The 21835-nt window shown below is 36.1% G+C and overlaps 1 protein-coding gene across 3 annotated transcripts in view; it reads left to right on the forward strand.

Annotated features, from left to right (window-relative positions):
• The window catches only part of ANKS1B (ankyrin repeat and sterile alpha motif domain containing 1B), a 1315261-nt gene that overhangs the window by 588187 nt on the left and 705239 nt on the right, over window positions 1–21835 (forward strand). For all 3 annotated transcript variants that reach the window (XM_011992230.1, XM_011992227.1, XM_011992229.1), the window contains exon 12: window positions 20789–20969. In XM_011992230.1, the coding sequence (XP_011847620.1) occupies window positions 20789–20969 (181 nt within the window). The remainder of the gene's footprint in view (window positions 1–20788; window positions 20970–21835) is intronic.

The following is a 21835-nucleotide window of genomic DNA, read 5'->3' on the forward strand; positions in this document are numbered from 1 at the left end:
TTTTTAGTAGAGACGGGGTTTCACCATGTTAGCCAGGGATGGTCTCGATCTCCTGACCTCGTGATCCACCCGCCTCGGCCTCCCAAAGTGCTGGGATTACAGGCTTGAGCCACCGCGCCCGGCCAGCATAATCTTTTGTTAATACTTTGGCTGCTAGGAACATATCTTCTGTAAATCATTACATTGTTATTTCCTACTGTTTCTAAAGTGAAACTGAAAGAAAAAAGAAAGACACAAATTACCTATATCAGGAATAAAATAGGGATGTCACTGCAGACCCTGAAGACATCAAAAGGATAATAAAGGAATATTACAAACTATTCTACATACATAAATTTGACAACTTAGCTAAAATGGATCAATTATTAAACTACCACAATTTACCCAATATGTAATACATAATGTGAATAGCTCTACAACTATTAACGAAATGGAATTCATAATCAAAAAAGCTTTCAAAAAATAAATCTCCAAGCCCACGTTGTTTTGCTGGAGAATTATAACAACATTTAAAGAAGAATTAACACGAACTCTAAACAATCTTGTCTTGAAAAAAGAAAATGGGGGAATGTTTTATGAGCTAGTATTCCCAATTCCACACACACCCACACCCCAGAGCAATATTCCTCATGAATATGGACAAAAAATTCCTAACAAAATATTAGCAATAGTATTCAGAAATATATTTTTAAAATTATATGCAATTACAAAGTGGGGTTTATTTTAGGGATGCATAACTGGTTCAATATTCGAAATCAATAAAGAAGAAAATTCACATAATGATATTAATTGATACAGAGAAAGCATTCAACAAAATTCAACACCCATTCATGTTTTTTTAAGGACCTCTCAAAAGAACAGAAATTGAGGGGAATTTCCCCAACTTGATAAAGAGCATCTATGAAAATTCTCCAGCTAACATTATACTTAATGGTGAAAGCATGAATACTTTCTTTCTAAGACTGGGAACAAAGCAAGGATGTCCACTGTGCTCACCACTGTCATTCAACATAGTGCTGGAAGTTCCAGCCTGTGCCAAGAAGAAAAACAAAAAAATAAAAGGCATACAAATTTGGAAAGGAAAACTGAAACTTCCTATTTGCAGATGAAATGATTGTCTTCGTAGAAATCCCAAGGAAGCTAAAAAACAAAACAAAACAAAACAAAAACTGCACTCCTATGACTAATAAGTGAGCTCAACAAGGTCACGGGATGCAAGATACACATTTAAAAAATTGTATTTCTGTGAACTAGTTATGAACATGTGTGCACAGAAATTAAAAATACAAGGTCATTTGTAATCACAAACACAAAAAGAAAAAATAATAATTAGATATAAATCTAACACTTGTATCCAAATCCCTCATTTTATGTTTTGGATGTCAAAATTTACATCATTTTGCAATTTGTATCCCCTGATTATTTTAGTTGTAGTTGTTTTAATAGATGTCTATGAACCATTGTACGAGAGATAAAATTACTTTGCATACCAACATTTTGGTCCAGAGTATTCTGAATATGATTCTGTAATGCTTATACCATTGAATTTTGTGCTTTTGCATGTTTTATGTTATTAATTAGTGGCCTTTTGATACAGCTTAAAGAACTCCCTTTAGTAATTTCTGTGAGACAGGCCCAGTGAAAATGAACTCCCTTAGCTTTTGTTTGGGAAAGTTATTATTTCTCCCTCATTTCTGAAGGACAGGTTAACTGATTTAAGTATTCTAAGTTGGCAATTTGTTTTCATTCAGCTCTTTGAAGATATCATCCTACTCTTTCCTAGCCTGCAGGGTTTTTGCTGATAAATCCATTGATAGTTACATTGGACTTCTTTGTATATGATATGTTTCTTTCTTCTTGCTGCTTTCAGATTTTTTTTCTTTGTCCTTAATTTTTGATAGTTTGATTATGAGCCTTGGTGAACTCCTCTTTAACATGTACTGGTCTTATATATTGAAAACTACAAAACATTGATGAAAGAAATAAAATGTTCAAAGAAGTGAAAAGACATACCTGTTTATGGATTAGAAGACTCAGTGTAGCAAAGATGTAAATTGTTCCAAATTAATATTCAGATTTAACATAATTCCTATCAAAGCCACAGCAACACTTTTTTGTAAATATAAGATTATTCTATATTTTCATAGATACGTAAAGCAACTAGGATAACTCAAAAAATTCGAAAGAGAAGAATAAAGTGGGAGGAATCAGTCTACCCAGTTTCAAGATTTATTTTATAGCTACAGTACTTAAGACAATGTAGTATTATCAGTGAAGGGATAGACACACAGATCAATTGGACAGAAGAGAGAACCCAGAAATATACCCATACACATAAATCTAACTGATATTTGACAAAGGTACAAAAGCAGTTCAGTGGAGGGAAGATAGCCTGGTGCTGGAGCAGTTGGACATACGCAGGCCACAAGTTGAAACTTGACCTAAGTCGTATGGCTTATGTAAAAATTAATTCAAAATGGATAATTGACTTAAAATATAAAACTATAAAACTTTTAGAAAAAAATAGGAAAAAAATCTCTGGGATTTAGAGCTAAATGAAGAGTTCTTATACTTGATATCAAAGACATAATCCATCAAAAAATAAGTTGTCCTGATCCTCCCCCTCCTCTCAAATACAAATGAACTTGGCATGGCAACTGCCACAGAGCACGAAGTGATAGTCCCCAAATCAGAGGGGGCCTGCCTGCATGCTGGTAACTTCGCTCTCAAGAGCCTGCCCTTCTCCCTTTGCACTGTCTCCCTCCTCGCCTCTGTTTATGCTCTATCAAAGAATAAGGTGTGACTAGCACCTCTGGTTAAAAAAAAAAAATGTGCTTCATTAAAGTGAAAAACTTTTGCTCTGTGAAAAACCCTATTAAGAAGATGAAAAGACAAGGTACACACTGGAGGAAATATTTATAAATCACATATCTAACAAAGAATGATATCTAGAACTTATAAAGCACTCTCAAAACTCAATAGTATAAAAATAATCCAATTAGAAAATGGGCAAAAGATATGAAGAGATGTTTTACTGCAGAGGATATATAGATGGTAACAAATAAGCACAAGAAAAGATATTCAACGTCATTATCCACGAGGGAGATGCAAAGTAAAACCACAATGAGATATCACTACACACCTATCAGAAGGGCTAAAATAAAAAATAGTGACAACACTAAATGCTGGCAAGGATACAGAGAAGCCCATAGATTGCTGGTGGAAATGTAAAATTGTACAGCAGTTTTGGAAAACAGTTTGGCAGTTTCTTAAAACATTAAACATTGAATTGCCATACCAACCAGCATTTGTACTTCTGGGAATTTATCCCAGATAAATGAAAACATGTTCACTGAAAAATCTGTACACAAATATTTATAGCAGCATTATTCATAACAGCTGAAAACTGGAAACAACCCAGATGTCCTTCAATGGGTGAATGGTTAAATATCCATGTCACTGAATACTATCCAGCAATAAAATGGAGCAAGCTATTGAGACACACAACAGCTTGGATGAATCTGCAGAAAAGTATGCTGAGTGAGAAAAGCCAGTCCTAAAAGGCTACATACTGTGTGATCCTATTAATATAGCATTATTGATGTGACAAAATTGTAGAACTGGATAACAGATCAGTAGTTACCAGGAGTTAAGGTGGAGGTGGGGGCAGGAGAGAAGTGAGTGTAGCTATAAAAGGGCAATGGGGCAGGGCGCGGTGGCTCATGCCTGTAATCCCAGCACTTTGGGAGGCCAAGGCAGGTGGATCACGAGGTCAGGAGATCGAGACCATCCTGGCTAACACAGTGAAACCCCGTCTCTAATGAAAATACAAAAAATTAGCCGGGCGTGGTGGCGGGAGGTTGAGCCAGGAGAATGGCGTGAACCCGGGAGGTGGAGCTTGCAGTGAGCCGAGATCGCGCCACTGCACACCAGTCTGGGCGGCAGAGTGAGACTCAGTCTCAAAAAAAAAGGGCAATGGGAGGGATTCTTGTGATGATGGAATTGTGAAATTGTTCTGTTTCTTGTCCATGTTACGATGTTGCACTATAGTTTTGTGAGATGTGCCCACGGAGGGAAACTGGGAAAAAGAAACATGAGTGCACTCTTTATGATTTCTCACAATGGCATATGAATTTACAATTACTGAAAATAAAAATATTTAATTAAAAAGTTAAGCTATTATATTTAAAAAGCAGTGTGCACCTTTATTTGTAAAAATGTCTGTCTTTCACCCACACAGTGATCTGTGCTTCCTATTTTAGCTGTTCAGAATATATCTTCTATAATCCATTGCATAATTATTTCCTGCTGTTTCTAAAATGAAACAAATCATTTAAAATTGTTGCTTTAAAAAAAGAACTTAAGTGTGGAAAATAAAGCTGATTTTACTTATTTTAAATTCTGGACGCATTTGAATTTGACATGAACATCTATAAAATATTAATATGTAAATATTTGCAATACCTAAGTCAAAAAATAATTTTTGCAAAATAGTCGTGACTGTTTTCATGCTGGGAAAGCATCTATGAGGACAAACTCCATGGTTGGGAGGTCAAAATGCTTTTCAGGTCTTTAATATCTACATTGAGTCCAGAACTGCTTATGACCTTTATTGACTAAAACTAGAATTAAAAACTAGAACTTTTATTATCCTTTCATGTCTGTATGCAGTCTTTCCAATGCAGATTTGAATAAATTGTATGAAGAAACTAACTCATATGAAGAAACATATATTACAAATTTTCCATCTAACAAACTCCACACTCATGCTTATGTATGTTAAATTCTAGGAATAGACTAACACTTTTAAAAAATATATTTTGACAAGTTGCCCTGAAAAGGGCGTATACCCTTTGATACTCTCTGGAATGCATGTGCAGAACGTGCAGGTTTGTTACATAGGTATACATGTGCCATGGTGGTTTGCTGCACCCATCAACACATCGTCTAAATTAGGCATTTCTCCTAATGCTATCCCTCCCCTAGCCCCCCACCCCCCGGACAGGCTGCAGTGTGTGATGTTCCCCTCCCTGTGTCCATGTGTTCTAATTGTTCAACTCCCATTTATGAGTGACAACATGCAGTGTTTGGTTTTCTGTTCCTGTGTTAGTTTGCTGAGAATGATGGTTTCCAGCTTCATCCATGTCCCTGCAAAGGACATGAACTCATCCTTTTTATGGCTGCATAGTATTCCATGGTGTATCTGTGCCACATTTTCTTTATCCAGTCTATTACTGATGGACATTTGGGTTGGTTCCAAGTCTTTGCTATTGCGAATAGTGCTGCAATAAACATATGTGTGCTTGTGTCTTTATACTCTTAATAGTGATGACTAAGAAGGGAAAGAGTTCAATTTTACTGGGGCCAGCAAAATGTCAGACTCACTTAAGACCTAGGGAAATGGTTTTCAAATTATTTATCCATAGAACTCTCTGTTAAAAGAAAAGTTTGTGTAGGTTGAATTATATGAAATTGCTATTTTTGCAGGTAATACGGTTGAGTATCAGCAGTTTCATATGGTTCAACCTAACAGAAACCTAATAGGTTAAGCAAAAAAAAGTACAACTGCTCTGATTGATGGTGGAGTAGGGGTGTTTAGCGGACCTCAGAGAAGGGCTCAAGAGCAACTGTCTGCTCTCACAAAGCCCTGGGCAGGAAAGGCAGGTGCAGGAACCTGGAACTTTCAGGGCCTTGGTCAGGGTGTGTGGGCGAGAGTGGTGCATGGTGTGAGGGCCCTTGATATGGAGCTGGCAGAGAGGAAGAGAACATCAACAGCTAGCAGGAGAACAGCTGCTTTGGACAGTTGCCTGTACCAGTAAATCTGACCTTGCTCTTGTGTGGGATTGCAATGTCTGAGAAGCAGTACCGAGTCCCTACAGTCTGTTTTATAATTTGTCTTTTTAAATAGAAGATGAGTATACATATTATTTCCTCGTCAGATACCTCTATATAAAAATGAAATGAATTGAAGAGCTAAAATCAGGAGATATAAAGATTTTTTAAAATTTTCTGCATTTCTCTTATAAAAAACCTAGTGACTGTAAGAGTTTAATACATAGCAGAATTAGATACTATTTATTCCCATTTTCCACCCACTTGCATTTTATTTCAACACCTTTTGAAACAATGTGGATTTTTTTTTAAAAAATCAATGCTATCAATAGACTGAAGAGTAGGAAAATTGTTCATTGATATAAAGAGGAGAAACTCAGGAGTTATTAGACTCTAGGCTTTACTTCTAACTTAATGTTTGCTTCTCTTTGCTTTACCTATAGCGTGGTGTTTTACAGGGGAAAATGCAATCAATTTGAAATTCACTAGATTTGTGTTTTAATTTCATCTCTCCCACTTAACTTTAATTTCAGCTTTCCCACTTAACTGAGATTATCTGTGAATCTCAAGTCTATAAACTGGAAAGAATAATAGCTACTTTTGATACTAACATTATAGGCTTCAATGAGACAACAAATTTTAAGTGCCTAGAAGAATGTCCATGTCTCTTAAATATTCAATACTCATTAATGACTTCTTTAACTCTCTTGTGGTGATCATTTATTTTTTATCTATGTTTGGCCATAATCTATAAAGCAGAGGAATTGCATTTGCCTACCTGAAGATAAGGAGTTCTACATCTTGATCATATTAACATCATATTCATAACAACCAAAAAATTGCACTTCACTTAAAATTGTTTTCCATTTATTGAAAAATCAAGAAAATATAATAATTTTCAATTTGCATGACATCTGTGATAAAACGGCAATGATATTTACTTTCATCCAGTTGTCTGGACTTCCTCAAATCTCTTATATACAGTCTTCAAAGTGATCAAGACAGAGAAATATGAGAATTCTAACTCACAAAGCTGAGTGGATCGCAAGTGTTTACATTTTCCTCCTCCTTACTTGCAATCAAAATGGTAAAATAAATACAAAATTAACAATAAATTCATAGCAGTGATGAAAAACAGGGAGGGTTACTACCTGAGGCATTCGAGAAATTCTAAAAGATAAAATCAAATATTGCTAGATTTAGACAAAACAAGAGGAAGAAACCCACAATCCAACATTGGTGGAAGAGGGGAAGATGTCACTGGAACAGTGAGTGGATTTGACATCCTCATTAGAGCTCTGCGAAGAATCTCAAGCCTGAGCAACAGGGCATGGTTATCAAAGCCAGGGAGTAGACAGGGCAACTAGAACCTTAGCATCTCCTATGTGGAGCAATCGGCTTTGTTGTTTACCCACCAGATGGTAGTAAGTATCTAAGGAAGGTGAAGGGCCCCCGAAGCTCCTAATGTGGGGCAGTGCCTTAGGTATAAAAAGTGTTTGACCAAGACACCAGATAATTGAGGAAAATTAACAAGCAAAAAGAGAGAAACCAGGCTTAATGAACAAAGTAAGTAACCTTCAAGAAAACTGACTTAATGCCAGAAAAAGACTCTAATCAGTATTTTCAGAAAGATGTGAGAGGTGATTGAACTTATAAAGTTAATAACAGGCTATTTTAAAAATGGAATACTTGAAAAAAAAGAGGCCGGGCGCGGTGGCTCAAGCCTGTAATCCCAGCACTTTGGGAGGCGAGACGGGCGGATCACGAGGTCAGAAGATCAAGACCATCCTGGCTAACATGGCGAAACCCCGTCTCTACTAAAAAATACAAAAAACTAGCCGGGCGAGGTGGTGGGCGCCTGTAGTCCCAGCTACTCTGGAGGCTGAGGCAGGAGAATGGCCTAAACCCGGGAGGCGGAGCTTGCAGTGAGCTGAGATCACGCCACTGCACTCCAACCTGGGCAACAGAGCGAGACTCCGTCTCAAAAAAAAGAAAAAAAAAGAAAATTTTTTAAAATTAAAAATAGCATAATCACACCAAAAGTTATAACAAAATGCCTAAAAATTGTGTGCCTTATCTTATTTTTCACTGATGTATCCCCAGAGGCTACATCAGTGCATGACCACACAGCTGATAATGGTCAATAAGTATTTTCTAGCAAATTAGTGAAGGTGCTTTAGGACAATGAACTGTAGAATACTCCCAGTATATAAAACAGGAAGGATCAAAGAGATCCAATATCCACGTACTAGGAGCCCTAGAAGTAGAAGCCACACAGTAAGTAAGAGAGTGTGGTGTTAGTACAGGAAGAGACAAATAGATCAATGGGAATATAATCGAGTCCAAAAATGTAAGCCCAATCTCTATTTGGAAATTTAGTGTATGATAAAGGCAATGTTTCAAATCAGTGGATAAATAATGGTATTGGGACAGTAGGCTATCATTTTGAGAAAAAAAAATTTAGAATTAAATATTTTCATCATATATTTTATATCGCAGAAAATATCCCAGGTTGATATAGACCCAAAGGAAAATAAATCATTCTACCAAAAAACACCTGCACTCATATGTTTATTGCAGTGCTATTCACTATAGAGAAGACATGGAATCAACCTAAGTGCCCATCAACAGTGGATTGGATAAAGAAAGTGTGCTACATATACACTAGAATACTATGCAGCCATAAAGAAGAATGAAATCATGTCCTTTGCAGCAGCATGAATGTAGCTAGAGACCATTACCCTGAGTGAATTAACACAGAAACAGAAAACCAAATACCACACATTCTTACTAATAAATGGGACCTAAACATTGGGTACACACAGACATAAAGATGGGAACAACAGACATTGGGGACTCTAGCAGCTCCCCCAACCCTGGTGCTCCTGGCCCAGGGTTTTGTAAGGCAGTTTATGGGAAAATTGAACATGTGTTGGGGCTTGGAATCTTGGCTCAACTGTTTTCCCACTTTCCACCCTATTTCTACATTCTTTACTGAGTAAAATTCTTGGCCACCTCCTCCTCTAACCCAGGTGCCCCGGCCTGCCCAGAAACTGCTGAGGCAGCAGTGAGACTGTGAGTGTGGGGAAGGGTCAAGCACTTACTGAGTTGCAGGGCAGAGCCACTGCATTCCTGTAAGAATCTGCCCTCACCCTGTGAGTATTTCCATGACCAAGGGAGCAATACATTAAGTAGCAAATAGAAGAACACCATAACAGATCTAGAGAGAGAACATGGAAAAAAGAAAAAAGTTTTTGCACCTGCTTTTGAAACAAGGGGTCCCACCTTTTTATGTTGCACTGGTTCCCTGACTCGATCACAGTCATTCCTGTGTCTGTTCAATTTTACCTCCTCAGAGAAATTTTCTATTCCTTTTTTTTTTCTTTTTTCTTTTTGTTTTTTGTTTTTTGTTTTTTGTTTTTTTTTGAGACGGAGTCTCGCTCCATCACCCAGGATGGAGTGCAGTGGCGAGATCTCGGCTCACTGCAAGCTCCGCCTCCCGGGTTCACGCCATTCTCCTGCCTCAGCCTCCCGAGTAGCTGGGACTACAGGCACCCGCCACCACACCCGGCTAGTTTTTTGTATTTTTAGTAGAGATGGGGTTTCACCGTGTTAGCCGGGATGGTCTTGATATCCTGACCTCGTGATATGCCCGCCACTGCGCCCGGACAAAATTTCCTATTCTCTTTATAGAAGGGGTCATAATTTTTTTTTTTTTTTTTTTTGAGACGTTGTCTCGCTGTGTCGCCCAGGCTGGAGTACAGTGGCCGGATCTCAGCTCACCGCAAGCCCCACCTCCCGGGTTCACGCCATTCTCCTGCCTCAACCTCCCGAGTAGCTGGGACTACAGGCGCCCGCCACCTCGCCCGGCTAGTTTTTTGTACTTTTTAGTAGAGACAGGGTTTCACCGGGTTAGCCAGGATGGTCTCGATCTCCTGACCTCGTGATCCGCCCGTCTCGGCCTCCCAAAGTGCTGGGATTACAGGCTTGAGCCACCGCGCCCGGCCACAATTTTTTTTAAAGAAAAGATCGGAGAGTAAAATAGTTAAGTCTTCGTGGTTCATAAGGTCTACGTTACAACTACTACACTCTGCTATTGCAGCAGGAAAACAGCCATAGACAATACATCAATGAATGGACATGGCTATGTCTCTCCATAAAACTTTGTTTTCAAACAGTGAAGTTTGAGTTTCATACAATTTTCATGTGTTACTAATATGATTTTTCCTTTTCTAAAAAGCGATAAAAAATGTGAAAATCATTCTTAGCTTTCAGGCTGGACAAAAATATTCAAAAGCCTGGCTTTGGCCCATGAGATGTAGTTTGCTGACTCCTGCTAAGTAAATTACGTATGGAAGCAGATCCTCTGGAAAGTAGGGTGATATGAGGACTGGACCACAGTGAAGGGATATGTTTTAAAGTGGAGAAGCCACAACGAACACAAGTGCAATTCATTCTATATATCAAAACTTGGCAAATTCAATTTGTAATTTCAATGAATTTGTGAAAACTTTTTCTTTTTTATACTAAATGGCTGAGTGCAATTCTATTTGAGTAGTTAAAAAATTATAATGGATTAAAATCAAACATGTTTAAATGTATACATTCTAGGAATACATATATATATTCTAGACCCATTCTTTTTTTATCTCCATTTTAATATTATGACCATCTCTTTATTCTTTTCTCTCATTGCTGTTATTCCATTTCTCCACATAGATATCTCTTTTTATTTTAATTTTTAATTTTTGGGGGTACATAGTAGACGTATATATTTATGGAGTATATGAGATATTTTGACACAGGCATGCAGTGTAATAATCATATTGGGGTATTCATCAACTCAAGCATTTTTCCTTTCTTTGTGTTACACATAATTCAGTTGCACGGTTTTAGTTATTTTAAAATGTACAATAAATTATTGCTGACTCTAGTCATCATATTGTGCTATCAAATACTAGATCTTATTCATTCTAACTATATTTTTGAACCCATTAACTATTCCTACTCCCCCCACCACCCACATTACCAGTTTTAGCATCTGGTAGCCATCACTCCACTCTCTACCACTGTGAATTCAATTGTTTTAATTTTTCTAGTTCCTACAAATAAATGAGAACATGCAATGTTTGTCTTTCTGTGCCTGGCTTATTTCAGTTAACATAATGACTTCCAGTTCCATCCATGTTGTTGCAAATGACAGGATCGCATTCTTTTTCATAGCTGAATAGTATGCCGCTGTGTATATGCACCACATTTTCTTTATCCATTCATATGTTGATGGACACTCAGGTGGCTTCTAAATCTTGGCTATTGTGAATAGTGCTGCAATAAACATGAGAGAGAATGCAGCTATGTTTTTGATATACTTTTGGGAATATACCTAGCAGTGGGATTGCTGGATCATATGGTAGTTCTATTTCTGGTTATTTAAGGAACCTCCAAAATCTCCATTTTTCTCTATATAGGTTGTATAATTTACATTCCCACCAGCAGTTTACAAGGGTTTCGTTTTCTGTACATCCTTGCCAGCATTCGTCATTGCCTGTCTTTTGGATAAAAGCCATTTTAACTGGGGTGAGATGAAATTTCCTTGTAGTTGTAATTTGCATTTCTCAGATGATCAGTAATATTGAACACCTTCTCTCATATCTGTTTGCCATTTGTATGTCTTCTTTTGAGAAATGTCTATTCTGATCTTTTGACCATTTTCAATCAGATTCTTAGATTTTTTTTCCTTTTCAGTATTTTTATCTCCTTCAATATTCTGGCTGTTAATCTCTTGTCAGGTGGGTAGCTTGTAAATATTTTCTCCCATTCTTTAGGTTGTCTCTTCACTTTAATGGTTGTATCCTTTGCTATGCAGAAGTTTTTAGCTTCATATAATCTCATTTGTCCACTTTTGGTTTGGTTGCCTATGCTTGTGAGGTGTTCCTTAAGAAATTTTTGCCCAGTCCGATGTCCTGTAGAGTTTCCCCAATGTTTTCTTTCAGTAGTTTTGTAGTTTGAGGTCTTAGATGTAATTATTTAATCCATTTTGATTTGATTTTTGTATATGGCAAGAGATAGGGGTCTACTTTCATTCTTCTGTATATGGATATCCTTTTTTTCCTCCACCCATTTATTGAAAAGACTGTCTTTTCCCTTATGTAACCTTGTGTATGCTCTTGACACCTTTGTCAAAAATGAATTCACTGTCAGTGTATAGATTTGTTCCTGCGTTGTCCATTCTGTTCCATTGGTCTATTTTTCTGCTTCTATGCCAGAACCATGCTGTTTTGGTTACTATAGCTTGGTAGTATAATTTGAAGTCAGGTAATGTGGTTCCTCCAGTTTAAGTCTTTTTGCTCGTGATGGCTTATGCTCTTCTGGGTCTTTTTTGGTTCCATATAAATTTTAGGATTTTTTTCTGTTTCTGTGAAGAATATCATTAGTATTTTGTTAATGATTGCATTGAATCTGTATATTGCTTTAGGTAGTATGGATATTTTAACAATAGTTATTCTACCAATCCAGAAAGTGGAATATCTTTTCATTTTCTTATATGATTTTCAATTTCTTTCATCTGTGTTTATAATTTTCACTGTAGAGCTCTTTTACTTCTTTGGTTAAGTTTATTCCTAGATATTTTGTTTTATTTGTAGCTATTGTAAATGAGACTCCTTGGTTCTATTTTTTCCGATTATTCACTGTTGGCATATAGAAATGCTACTGATTTTTGTATGTTGATTTCGTATTCTGCAACTTTACTGAATTTATCAGTTCTAACGGTTTTTTGGTAGAATCTTTAGGTTTTTCAAAATATATAAGATAATATTATCTGCAAACAAGGCTAATTCAAATTCTTCCTTTCCAACTTGGATATCCTTTATTTCTTTCTCTTGTCTGATTACTAGCCAGGACTTCCAGTATTATGGTGAATAAGAGTACTGAAAGTGGGCATCCTTGTCAAGTTCCAGATCTTAGAGGAAAGGCTTTCAGTTTTCTCCTATTTTGTATGACACTGTGGGTCTGTTGTATATGGCTTTTACTATTTGAGGTCTGTTTCTTCTATACCCAGTGGGTTTTTATCATGAAGGGATGTTGAATTTTATCAAATTCTTTTTCAACATCAATTAAATCAATTACGTAGTTTTTTTGTCCTTAATTTTGCTGGTATTTTGTATTATTTGATTTATTTGCATATGTTGAACCATCCTTGCATCCCTGGGATAAATCCACCTTCATCATAATGAATGGCCTTTTTATGTGTTGTTGAATTTGGTTTGCTAGTATTTTCTTGAGGATTTTTGCGTCAACGTGCCTCAGGAATGTTGGCCTGTAGTTTTCTTTTCTTAATGTGTCTTTGTCCGGTTTTGGTATCAGGGTAATACTAGCCTTGTAGAATGAGTTCAGAAGTATTTCCTCCTCCTCCATTTCTTGGCATAGTTTGAGTAAGGCATGTATTAGTTATTCTTTAAATGTTTGGTAGAATTCAGCAGTGAAGCCATCAGATCCTGGGCTTTTCTTTTCTGGGAGACTACTACTTGCTCCTAGGAGCCTCTAATGATCCTTTGAATTTCTGTGGCATCAGTTGTAATGTTGTCTTTTTCTTCTCTCATTTTATTTATTTGAGTCTTATCTCTCTTTTCTTAATCTGGCTAAAGGTTTGTCAATTATATCTTTTCAAAACACCAACTTTTTATTTTATTTAGCGTTTATAGTGTTTTCTTTGTTTCAATTTTATTTATTTATGCTCTGATCTTTATTATTTCTTTTCTTCTAACTTTGGGTTTGGTTTTCTCTTGCCTTTCTAGTTCTTAGGATGCGTTGTTAGGTTATTTGAAGTTTTTCTACTTTTTTGATGTAGGTGACTATAGCTATAAATTTTCCTGTTAGTTCTGCTTTTGCTGTAGCCCATAGGTTTTGCTATGTTGTCTTTTCATTGCCATTTCCTTCAAGACATTTTTAAATTCCCTTCTTAATTTCTTCATTGACCCATTTGGTCATTCAGTAGCATATCGTTTAATTTTAATGTGTTTATATAGTTTCCAGAATTCCTCTTGTTATTGATTTCTAGTTTTATTTTATAGTAGTTAAAGAAGATACTTTCAATTTATTTTTTATAATAATAGATTTCAATTTATTTTTTAGTTTTGTAAGACTTGTTTTGTGGCCTAACAAATGGTCTATCTTTGAGAATTATTCATGTACTGAGGAGAAGAATGTATATTCTGTAACTGTTCAGTGAAACGTTCTGTAGATACCTATTAAGCCCATTTGACCTATAGTACAGATTAAGTCTGATGTTTCTTTGTTGATTTTCTTTCTGAATGATTTGTCCAGTGATGAAAGTGGGTTGTTGAAGTCTCCAGCTACTTTTGTATTGGGGTCTATGTCTCTCTTTAGCCTTAATAATATTTGCTTTATATATCTGGATGCGTATATATTTGAAATTATTATATCTTCTTGAATTCACCCTTTATCATTATGTAATGATTTCTTTGTCTGTTTTTATAATTTTTTCTTGAAATCTATTTTGTCTTATCCTGCTCTTTTTTTGATTTTTATTTGCATGGAATATCTTTGTCCATCCCTTTATTTTCAGTCTATGTGTATCTTTGTAAGTGAAGTGTATTTCTTGTAGGCAATAGATTGTTGGGTCTTGTTTTTTTGTTTTTTGTTTTTGTTTTTTTTTAATCCATTCAGCCACTGTCTGTCTTTTGACTGGAGATTCTAGTCTAATTATTCAATATTATTATTATTAATGATAATCTCTTATCCTGCCATTGTGTTATTTGTTTTTGTTTGTTTGTTTTTGTTTTTGTTTTTGTTTTTGTTTTTTGAGACAGAGTCTCGCTCTGTCGCCCAGACTGGAGTGCAGTGGCACGATCTCAGCTCACTGCAAGCTCCGCCTCCTGGGTTTACGCCATTCTCCTGCCTCAGCCTCCCTAGTAGCTGGGACTACAGGCGCCCGCCACCTCGCCCGGCTAGTTTTTTGTACTTTTTAGTAGAGATGGGGTTTCACTGTGTTAGCCAGGATGGTCTCGATCTCCTGACCTCGTGATCCGCCCGTCTCGGCCTCCGAAAGTGCTGGGATTACAGGCTTGAGCCACCGCGCCTGGCCTGTGTTATTTGTTTGCTAGTTATTTTGTGATCTCCTCCTTCTCTCCTTCCTCCCTCTCTTTTAGTGAAGATGATTTTCTCTGCTGGTGTGTTTTAATTTCTTGTTTTATTTTTTGTGTATCTATTGTAGGATTTTTTTATTTGAATTTACCTTAAGGCTTGCAAATAATTTTTTATAATCCATTATTTTAAACTGATGGCAACTTAACACTGATTGCATAAACAAACAAGCAAAGGAAAAACTAATAAATACTGTAGCCATTAACTTTGTCCTCCTACTTTTTAACTTTTGTCGTCTCTATTTATGTCTTATTGTACTGTCTGTGTCTTGAAAAGTTTTCTTACTTATTATTATCAGTCCATTTTTTCATTTGTCACCTCAAAATATGAGTTCACACATCCCAATTACAGTGTTATAATATTCTCTGTGTGTGTGTGTTTTTTTACTCGTGAATTGTATACCTTCAGATGATTTCTTCTTGCTCATTAATATCATTTTCTTTCAGACTGAAAACCTCCTTTAGCATTTCTTGTAGGAAAGATCTAGTGTTGAAGAAATTTCTCAGCTTTTGTTTGTCTGGGAAAGTCTTTATTTCTTCTTCATGTTTGAAGGATATTTTCACTGGATATACTATTCTAGGATAAACATTTTTTCCTCCAGCACTTTAAATATGTCATGCCATCCTCTCCTGGCATGTAAGGTTTCTACTGAGAAATCTGCTGCCAGGCATATTGGAGCTTCATTGTATGTTATTTGTTTCTTTTTTGTTGCTGCATTTATAATCCTTTGTTTATCTTTGAACTTTGGGAGTTTAATTATTAAATAGCTTGGGGTAGTCTTGCTTGGGATAAATCTCCTTGGTATTCTATGGCCTTCTTATACTTGAATATTGAGATCTTTCTTTGGGTCTAGGAAGTTCTCTGTTCTCACTTTGAGTAAACTTTCTATTCCACCCACCTCTCTCTACCTCCTCTATCAGGCCAATAACTGTTAGATTTGCCCTTTGGAGGCTATTTTCTAGATCTTGAAGCTGTGATTCATTCTTTTTTATTCTTTTTTCTTTTGTCTTCTCTGACTGTATGTTTACAAATAGCTTGTTTTAAAGCTCACTAATTCTTTCTTCTGCCTGATCAATTCTGCTTTTAACAGATTCTAATGCATTCTTCAGTACACCAATTGCATTTTTCAGCTCCAGAATTTCTGCTTGATTATTTTCAGTAATTTCAATCTCTTTGTTAAATGTATCTGATAGGATTCTGACTTCCTCATCTGTGTTATCTTGAATTTTTAGTTTCCTCAAAGCTTCTTTGTTCTCATTTCTTTTTCTAATTTTTTATTTAGCTTCTATTTTGAGTTCAGGAGTACATGTGCAGGTTACATAGATAAAATCGTATCATGGGGGTTCATTGTACAGATTATTTTGTCACCCGGGCATTAAGCCTAGTACCCATTAATTATTTTTCCTGATGCTCTCCTTTCTCCTACCCTCCACTCTCCAATAGGCCCAGTATGTGTTGTTCTTCTCTATGTGTCCATTAGTTATCATAATTTAGCTCCCACATATAAGTGAGAACATGCAATATTTCCTTTGCTGTTCCTGTGTTAGTTTGCTAAGGATAATAGCCTCCATCTCCATCCATGTTCCTGAAAAGGACATGTTTTCATTCTTTTTTTATGGCTGCATAGTATCCTGTGCTATATTTTATATCCCACATTTTCTTTATCCAGTCTATCACTGATGGGCATTTAGATTGATTCCATGTCTTTGCTATTGTGAATAGTGCTGCAGTGAACATATGTGTGTATGTATGTGTATTTATGATATAATGATTTATATTCCTTTGAGTATATACCCAGTAATTACATTGCTGGGTCAAATGGTATATTTTTGTTTTTAGGAACAGAAATATCCTCAAAATTTCTGTTTGATGAATCACCACACTGTCTTCATGGTTGAACTAATTTAAACTCCTATCAACAGTGTATAAGTGTTCCTTCAATTGGAATAAAAGAAAAAATTGACAAATGAAATCTAATAAAACTAAAGAGGCTCTGCACAGCAAAAGAAACCATCAACAGAGTAAACAGACAACCCATAGAAGGGGAGAAAATTTTTGCAGACTATTCACCTGACAAAGGCTAATATCCAGCATCTATAAGAAAATTAACTTAAATTTACAAGAAAAAGAACAACCTCCATTAAAAAGTGGGCATTGGGGGCCAGGTGCGGTGGCTCACACCTGTAATACCAGCACTTTGGGAGGACAAGGCAGGCAGATCACTTGAGGCCAGAAGTTCAAGACCAGCCTCACCAACATGGCAAAACCCCATCTCTACTAAAAATACAGAAATTCGCCAGACATGGTGATGCTTGCCCGTAATTCCAGCTACTCGAGACGCTGAGGCACAAGAATCGCTTGAACCCAGGAGGGAGAGGTTGCATTTAGCTGGGATTGTGCCATTGCACTCCAGCCTGGATGACAGAGACCAGAGACTCCGTCTCACAAAAAAAAAAAAAAGAAAAGTGAACAGACACTGCTCGAAAGAAGACATACATGCAGCCAACAATTATATGAAAAAAAGTGCTACATCATTGATCATTAGAGTAATTCAAACCAAAACCACAATGAGATACCATCTCACATCAGTTCAGAATGGCTATTATTAAAAAATCAAAAAATAACACATGCTGGGAAGGTTGTGGAGAAAAAGCCACACTTGTACACTACTTGTGGGAATGTAAATTAGTTCAACCATTGTGGAAGAGAGTGTGGTGATTCCTCAAAGACCTAGAATCAGAAATACCATTCAATACAGCAATCCCATTACTGCATATATACCCAAAAGAACATAAATCATTCTATTACAAAGACACATCATGCATATGTTCATTGCAGCACTTTTCACAATAGAAAAGACATGGAATCAACTTCGATGCTCACCAATAATAGACTGGATAAAGAAAATGTGGTACATATATACCATGGAATACTATGCAGCCATAAAAAAGAATGAGATCATGTCCTTTGCAGGGACATGGATGGAGCTGGAGGCTGTTATCCTGAGTGAACTAATGCAGGAGCAGAAAATCAAATGCCACATGTTCTCACTCATCTCTGGGAGCTAAATGATGAGAACACATGGACACCTAGAGGGGAACAACACACACTGGGGCCTATCAGATGGTGGAGGGTGAGAGGAGGGAGAGGATCAGGAAAAATAACTAATGGGTACTAGGCTTAATACCTGGGTGATAAAAATCTATTCAACAAGCCCCCATGACACACCTTTACCTATGTAACAAACCTGCACGTGTGCCCCTGAACTTAAAATAAAAATATAGAAAAGAGGTTCACTTTAACATCTCATAAAACCAATGTGAGCTTTATGGCTTTCCTTCATCTTTCAACTACATCATCTGGGGAGTAAGAGAGGAATAGAAAAAGCTCACTTCTACTAATATTGTATTTGCTGAGAATTAGTCACATGGCCCAACCCAAATGCAAGTCAGGCTGGGAAATAAAAGAAAACCTATAGTTATGGTTTTATTGAGCACTAAATTGATATGTGAAACAATTCCATAGAACAGGAGTGGCCAAATATTTTCTCTAAAAATCCAGACATAATAAATATTTCAGATGTTGTGGAAAATATGACCTGTGTTGCAACTACTGAACTCTGCAATTAAAGTACGAGGACAGTCATAGACCATAACTAAATGAGGGAGCAATGGGTGCAGTTTTGTTGCAATAAAACTTCATTTTTAGAAATAGGAAGAAGGCCAGATTTGAGCCACAGGCCATAGTTTGCTGACCCTTGCCTTAGAGCATGACTAAGTATAATGCTTCCAATTTTTCATCACCGTTACTGCTATATGATACTGAAGCATAATCATTGGATTGGTTGTCTCTTCTTCGAAGCCTCATGTGCCATCCATCCTCCCACCTCAAGTCTATATTCATACGGAAAACAGGGAAAATGTCTTACTTGTTTTATTCCTATCATGGTACTTACGTGTATGATATCTGCAGTTTAGTATATGTTCAGCAAATATTTGTGGAATGAATTAATATTGCAGAAAATAGCTTGTTTATTTTCATGATTGCATAAAACATTGTGTTTTTAAAGCAGTTAGAACCATGGGTGGTCAGGATTCAGAAACATGTATTTAAGAAACATTTAGAAGTGGAGGAATCATATATATCATTTGGCTTGACCTTTATAAAATTTATGAGAAGAAATAAAGAAATGTGGTCCATTGCCTACACATAAAGTGAAACAAAAGCACAACACAATAAAACAAAGCCTAGAATGATGGGCTCCATTGGAGCCAGGGCTATAGCTCATGCCTTTCTAATTGCTGTTATAGAATGTAGTGGAAAGGACACTGAATGTGAACTTGAGATTCAGTAGTCCCAAGGACAGACATTTCATGAGAAACCAAGCCTGACATTAAACACTGATCTTTTGTACTTCAAAAGCAACTGAGCCCTCTGTGGGTGCTAATTTGAATTCTATTACTGAGTTGATGTGTCATAATAAAAAATGACTTGCACTGTCTAGCGTAACAATATTTATACCCCTCAACATCTTTCATAAAACGTTTGGTGAAATATTGGTGAAAGAATAAATCATATTGTGATAATTTACACACCTTGTTTTTTTTTTAATCTCTATACTGTGCAGACATTTTCCATATGATTGTCTATTTTATGTTATAGACTAAATGATATCTACTTGGAAAAAAATGATAAGCTGGAAGAGACAGCAACTTGAATATTTTGCAGGAAAATATGGAGTACAGTGATTAACATATATTTGAGGGTAACAAAAACATTAGTAAACCAAAAGTTAATTGTACTTTGGAGAAAGTAAAGTACAATAAACTTTACCTTATTATAAAAAGTTTACATTTAATCTCTTGTAATTATTATAAGAGATGTTTAATATTTCAGTAATATAAACTAAAAAATAAAAAGAAAGTTTGAGTTGATTCCTGGGAAAAACACACACATTTGAGAGCCAAAAAACTGCAGTTTTTCTGAAGGACAATGTTAGAAGCTCTGCTAGGCAAGAAAAAAAAAAGTGAATATAATTAAAATTATGGGGAAAAAACCCCAGAAAATTGCTATAGGGAGTAATTCATTACTGACAAAGGGTATAGATTATATCTGCTATTACTCCATGATTTTAACTTTTATGTTTAAATTGACTTTTCTTGCTATTTGGGGATTAATTAAAATTCTTAAAAAAGAAAATCAAAGTTCACTACAAATACCAAGCATATTCTTAGATCCTAGAAAATGTTCCATATAACTTTATTTAATTCTGATGATGAAATTCCTGCATCTTGTACTTGGGAACAATATCTAATGCCACCAATTCCTTGGACTATTTAAAGAATAAAAAAATGGAACTGCCTTAATTATTCTTCAATGTTATAAGGGCCCTTTTATTATTAGATTCTATATCCTCTGGGTCTGGCAAATGCCAGATGCTTAATAAATGTTAGTTGAATGAAAGGTGACTTAAAATTGCAACTTTCAAAATTGATTACCAAGAGAAATTCTGTGCACTATATTTTTACAATCTTCTGGGGAAAGCAAATGAAAAGCCTAAGCTATCACATCAACTATGCCATAATATTTTCTCATTAAATAATTTTTTATTATTGAATTCATCAAGTAATTATTTAATGTATCTCTGTAAAGCACAATTATATTTTAAGTGTAAAACCCAGATAGTTTTTAACTGAAAAAAAAAATTATCACTTAGATTAAATTGATGGGGAGATTGGGCTGAAGATGAACATGATCATATTAATACTGTCATCATGCTCATTTATTTTAGCCTAAACAGCGAACATCCATTGTGTCTTCTCTGGATTTTCACCGAATGAATCACAACCAAGAATATTTTGAAATCAACACATCTACAGGGTGCACAAGCTTTACTGCCAGCCCTCCTGCTAGTCCACCCACCTCTTCTGTGGGAACCACAGAAGTCAAGAATGAGGGAACTAAACATACAGGTAAAGCAGTTCACTTTATGCAGCTGTATTTTTTATTTTAAGACTGAAGTCTTTATGAGTTAGAGGAATTAGGAGGAGTCTTTGTACAAATTGCATTGTGTTTTTAGTTCACCTCCATGTGTGGCAATGTAGGACTTTAAGATTTTTGTCAATGTGGCTATAATATTCTTTTTGAATACATGGATGGCCTTTTGGTGTTAAATATTAAAGATGATGATTTAATGTGATCATAGTAGTAAAAATACCAGGGACATGGAAATGCTCTTCCACTGCCATTTACTCCTCACCACACAGTGGTATCAACTAATCAACACACAACATCATTAAGATCTGCTTTGAAGCCAGAGAACTTATATCAAGAATGTCTGGTAAGAAGGAATTGTACAGTGTGGCCTAGGCTGGCTTTCAACCTATTTAAACCACAGTGAACTTGCAGAGGAAGTGTGTTGGGGGAGAAAATGCTGGGTGTAAGGGTAAGATTAAGAAAAATAACACCACCCACTAGTAAAACATACGTTGTTCCATGCAGTCAGATTTGCAAAGCTTTCTTTATTTGGGGGACAAGGAGCTAACTCCTGGTAAGGCCAAGGGACATATTAGAACTAAGAGAAGTGGGACCCAAAGAATATCCTCCCCTGCCATATAATTTACAATAAGGGTTAAAGACAAATACAATATAGAGACAAATTTCTTAATTTTAAATGTTTTATTTGGAAATCAAGAATTACAATTTGTGGCATACTCAGAGGCTGGATGGTCTTCATTATGTCCAAGAACAGACGGTTAGAGGTTTTACAAAAAAGGGGAAATGTTTCATATTGCTCTTTGAGGAAGTTCATTGGCACTAATAATATGTTGGTGAGCTG

The sequence above is a fragment of the Mandrillus leucophaeus genome, unplaced genomic scaffold (genome assembly GCF_000951045.1).
Source record: "Mandrillus leucophaeus isolate KB7577 unplaced genomic scaffold, Mleu.le_1.0 Scaffold408, whole genome shotgun sequence".
Classification (NCBI taxonomy): domain Eukaryota; kingdom Metazoa; phylum Chordata; class Mammalia; order Primates; family Cercopithecidae; genus Mandrillus; species Mandrillus leucophaeus.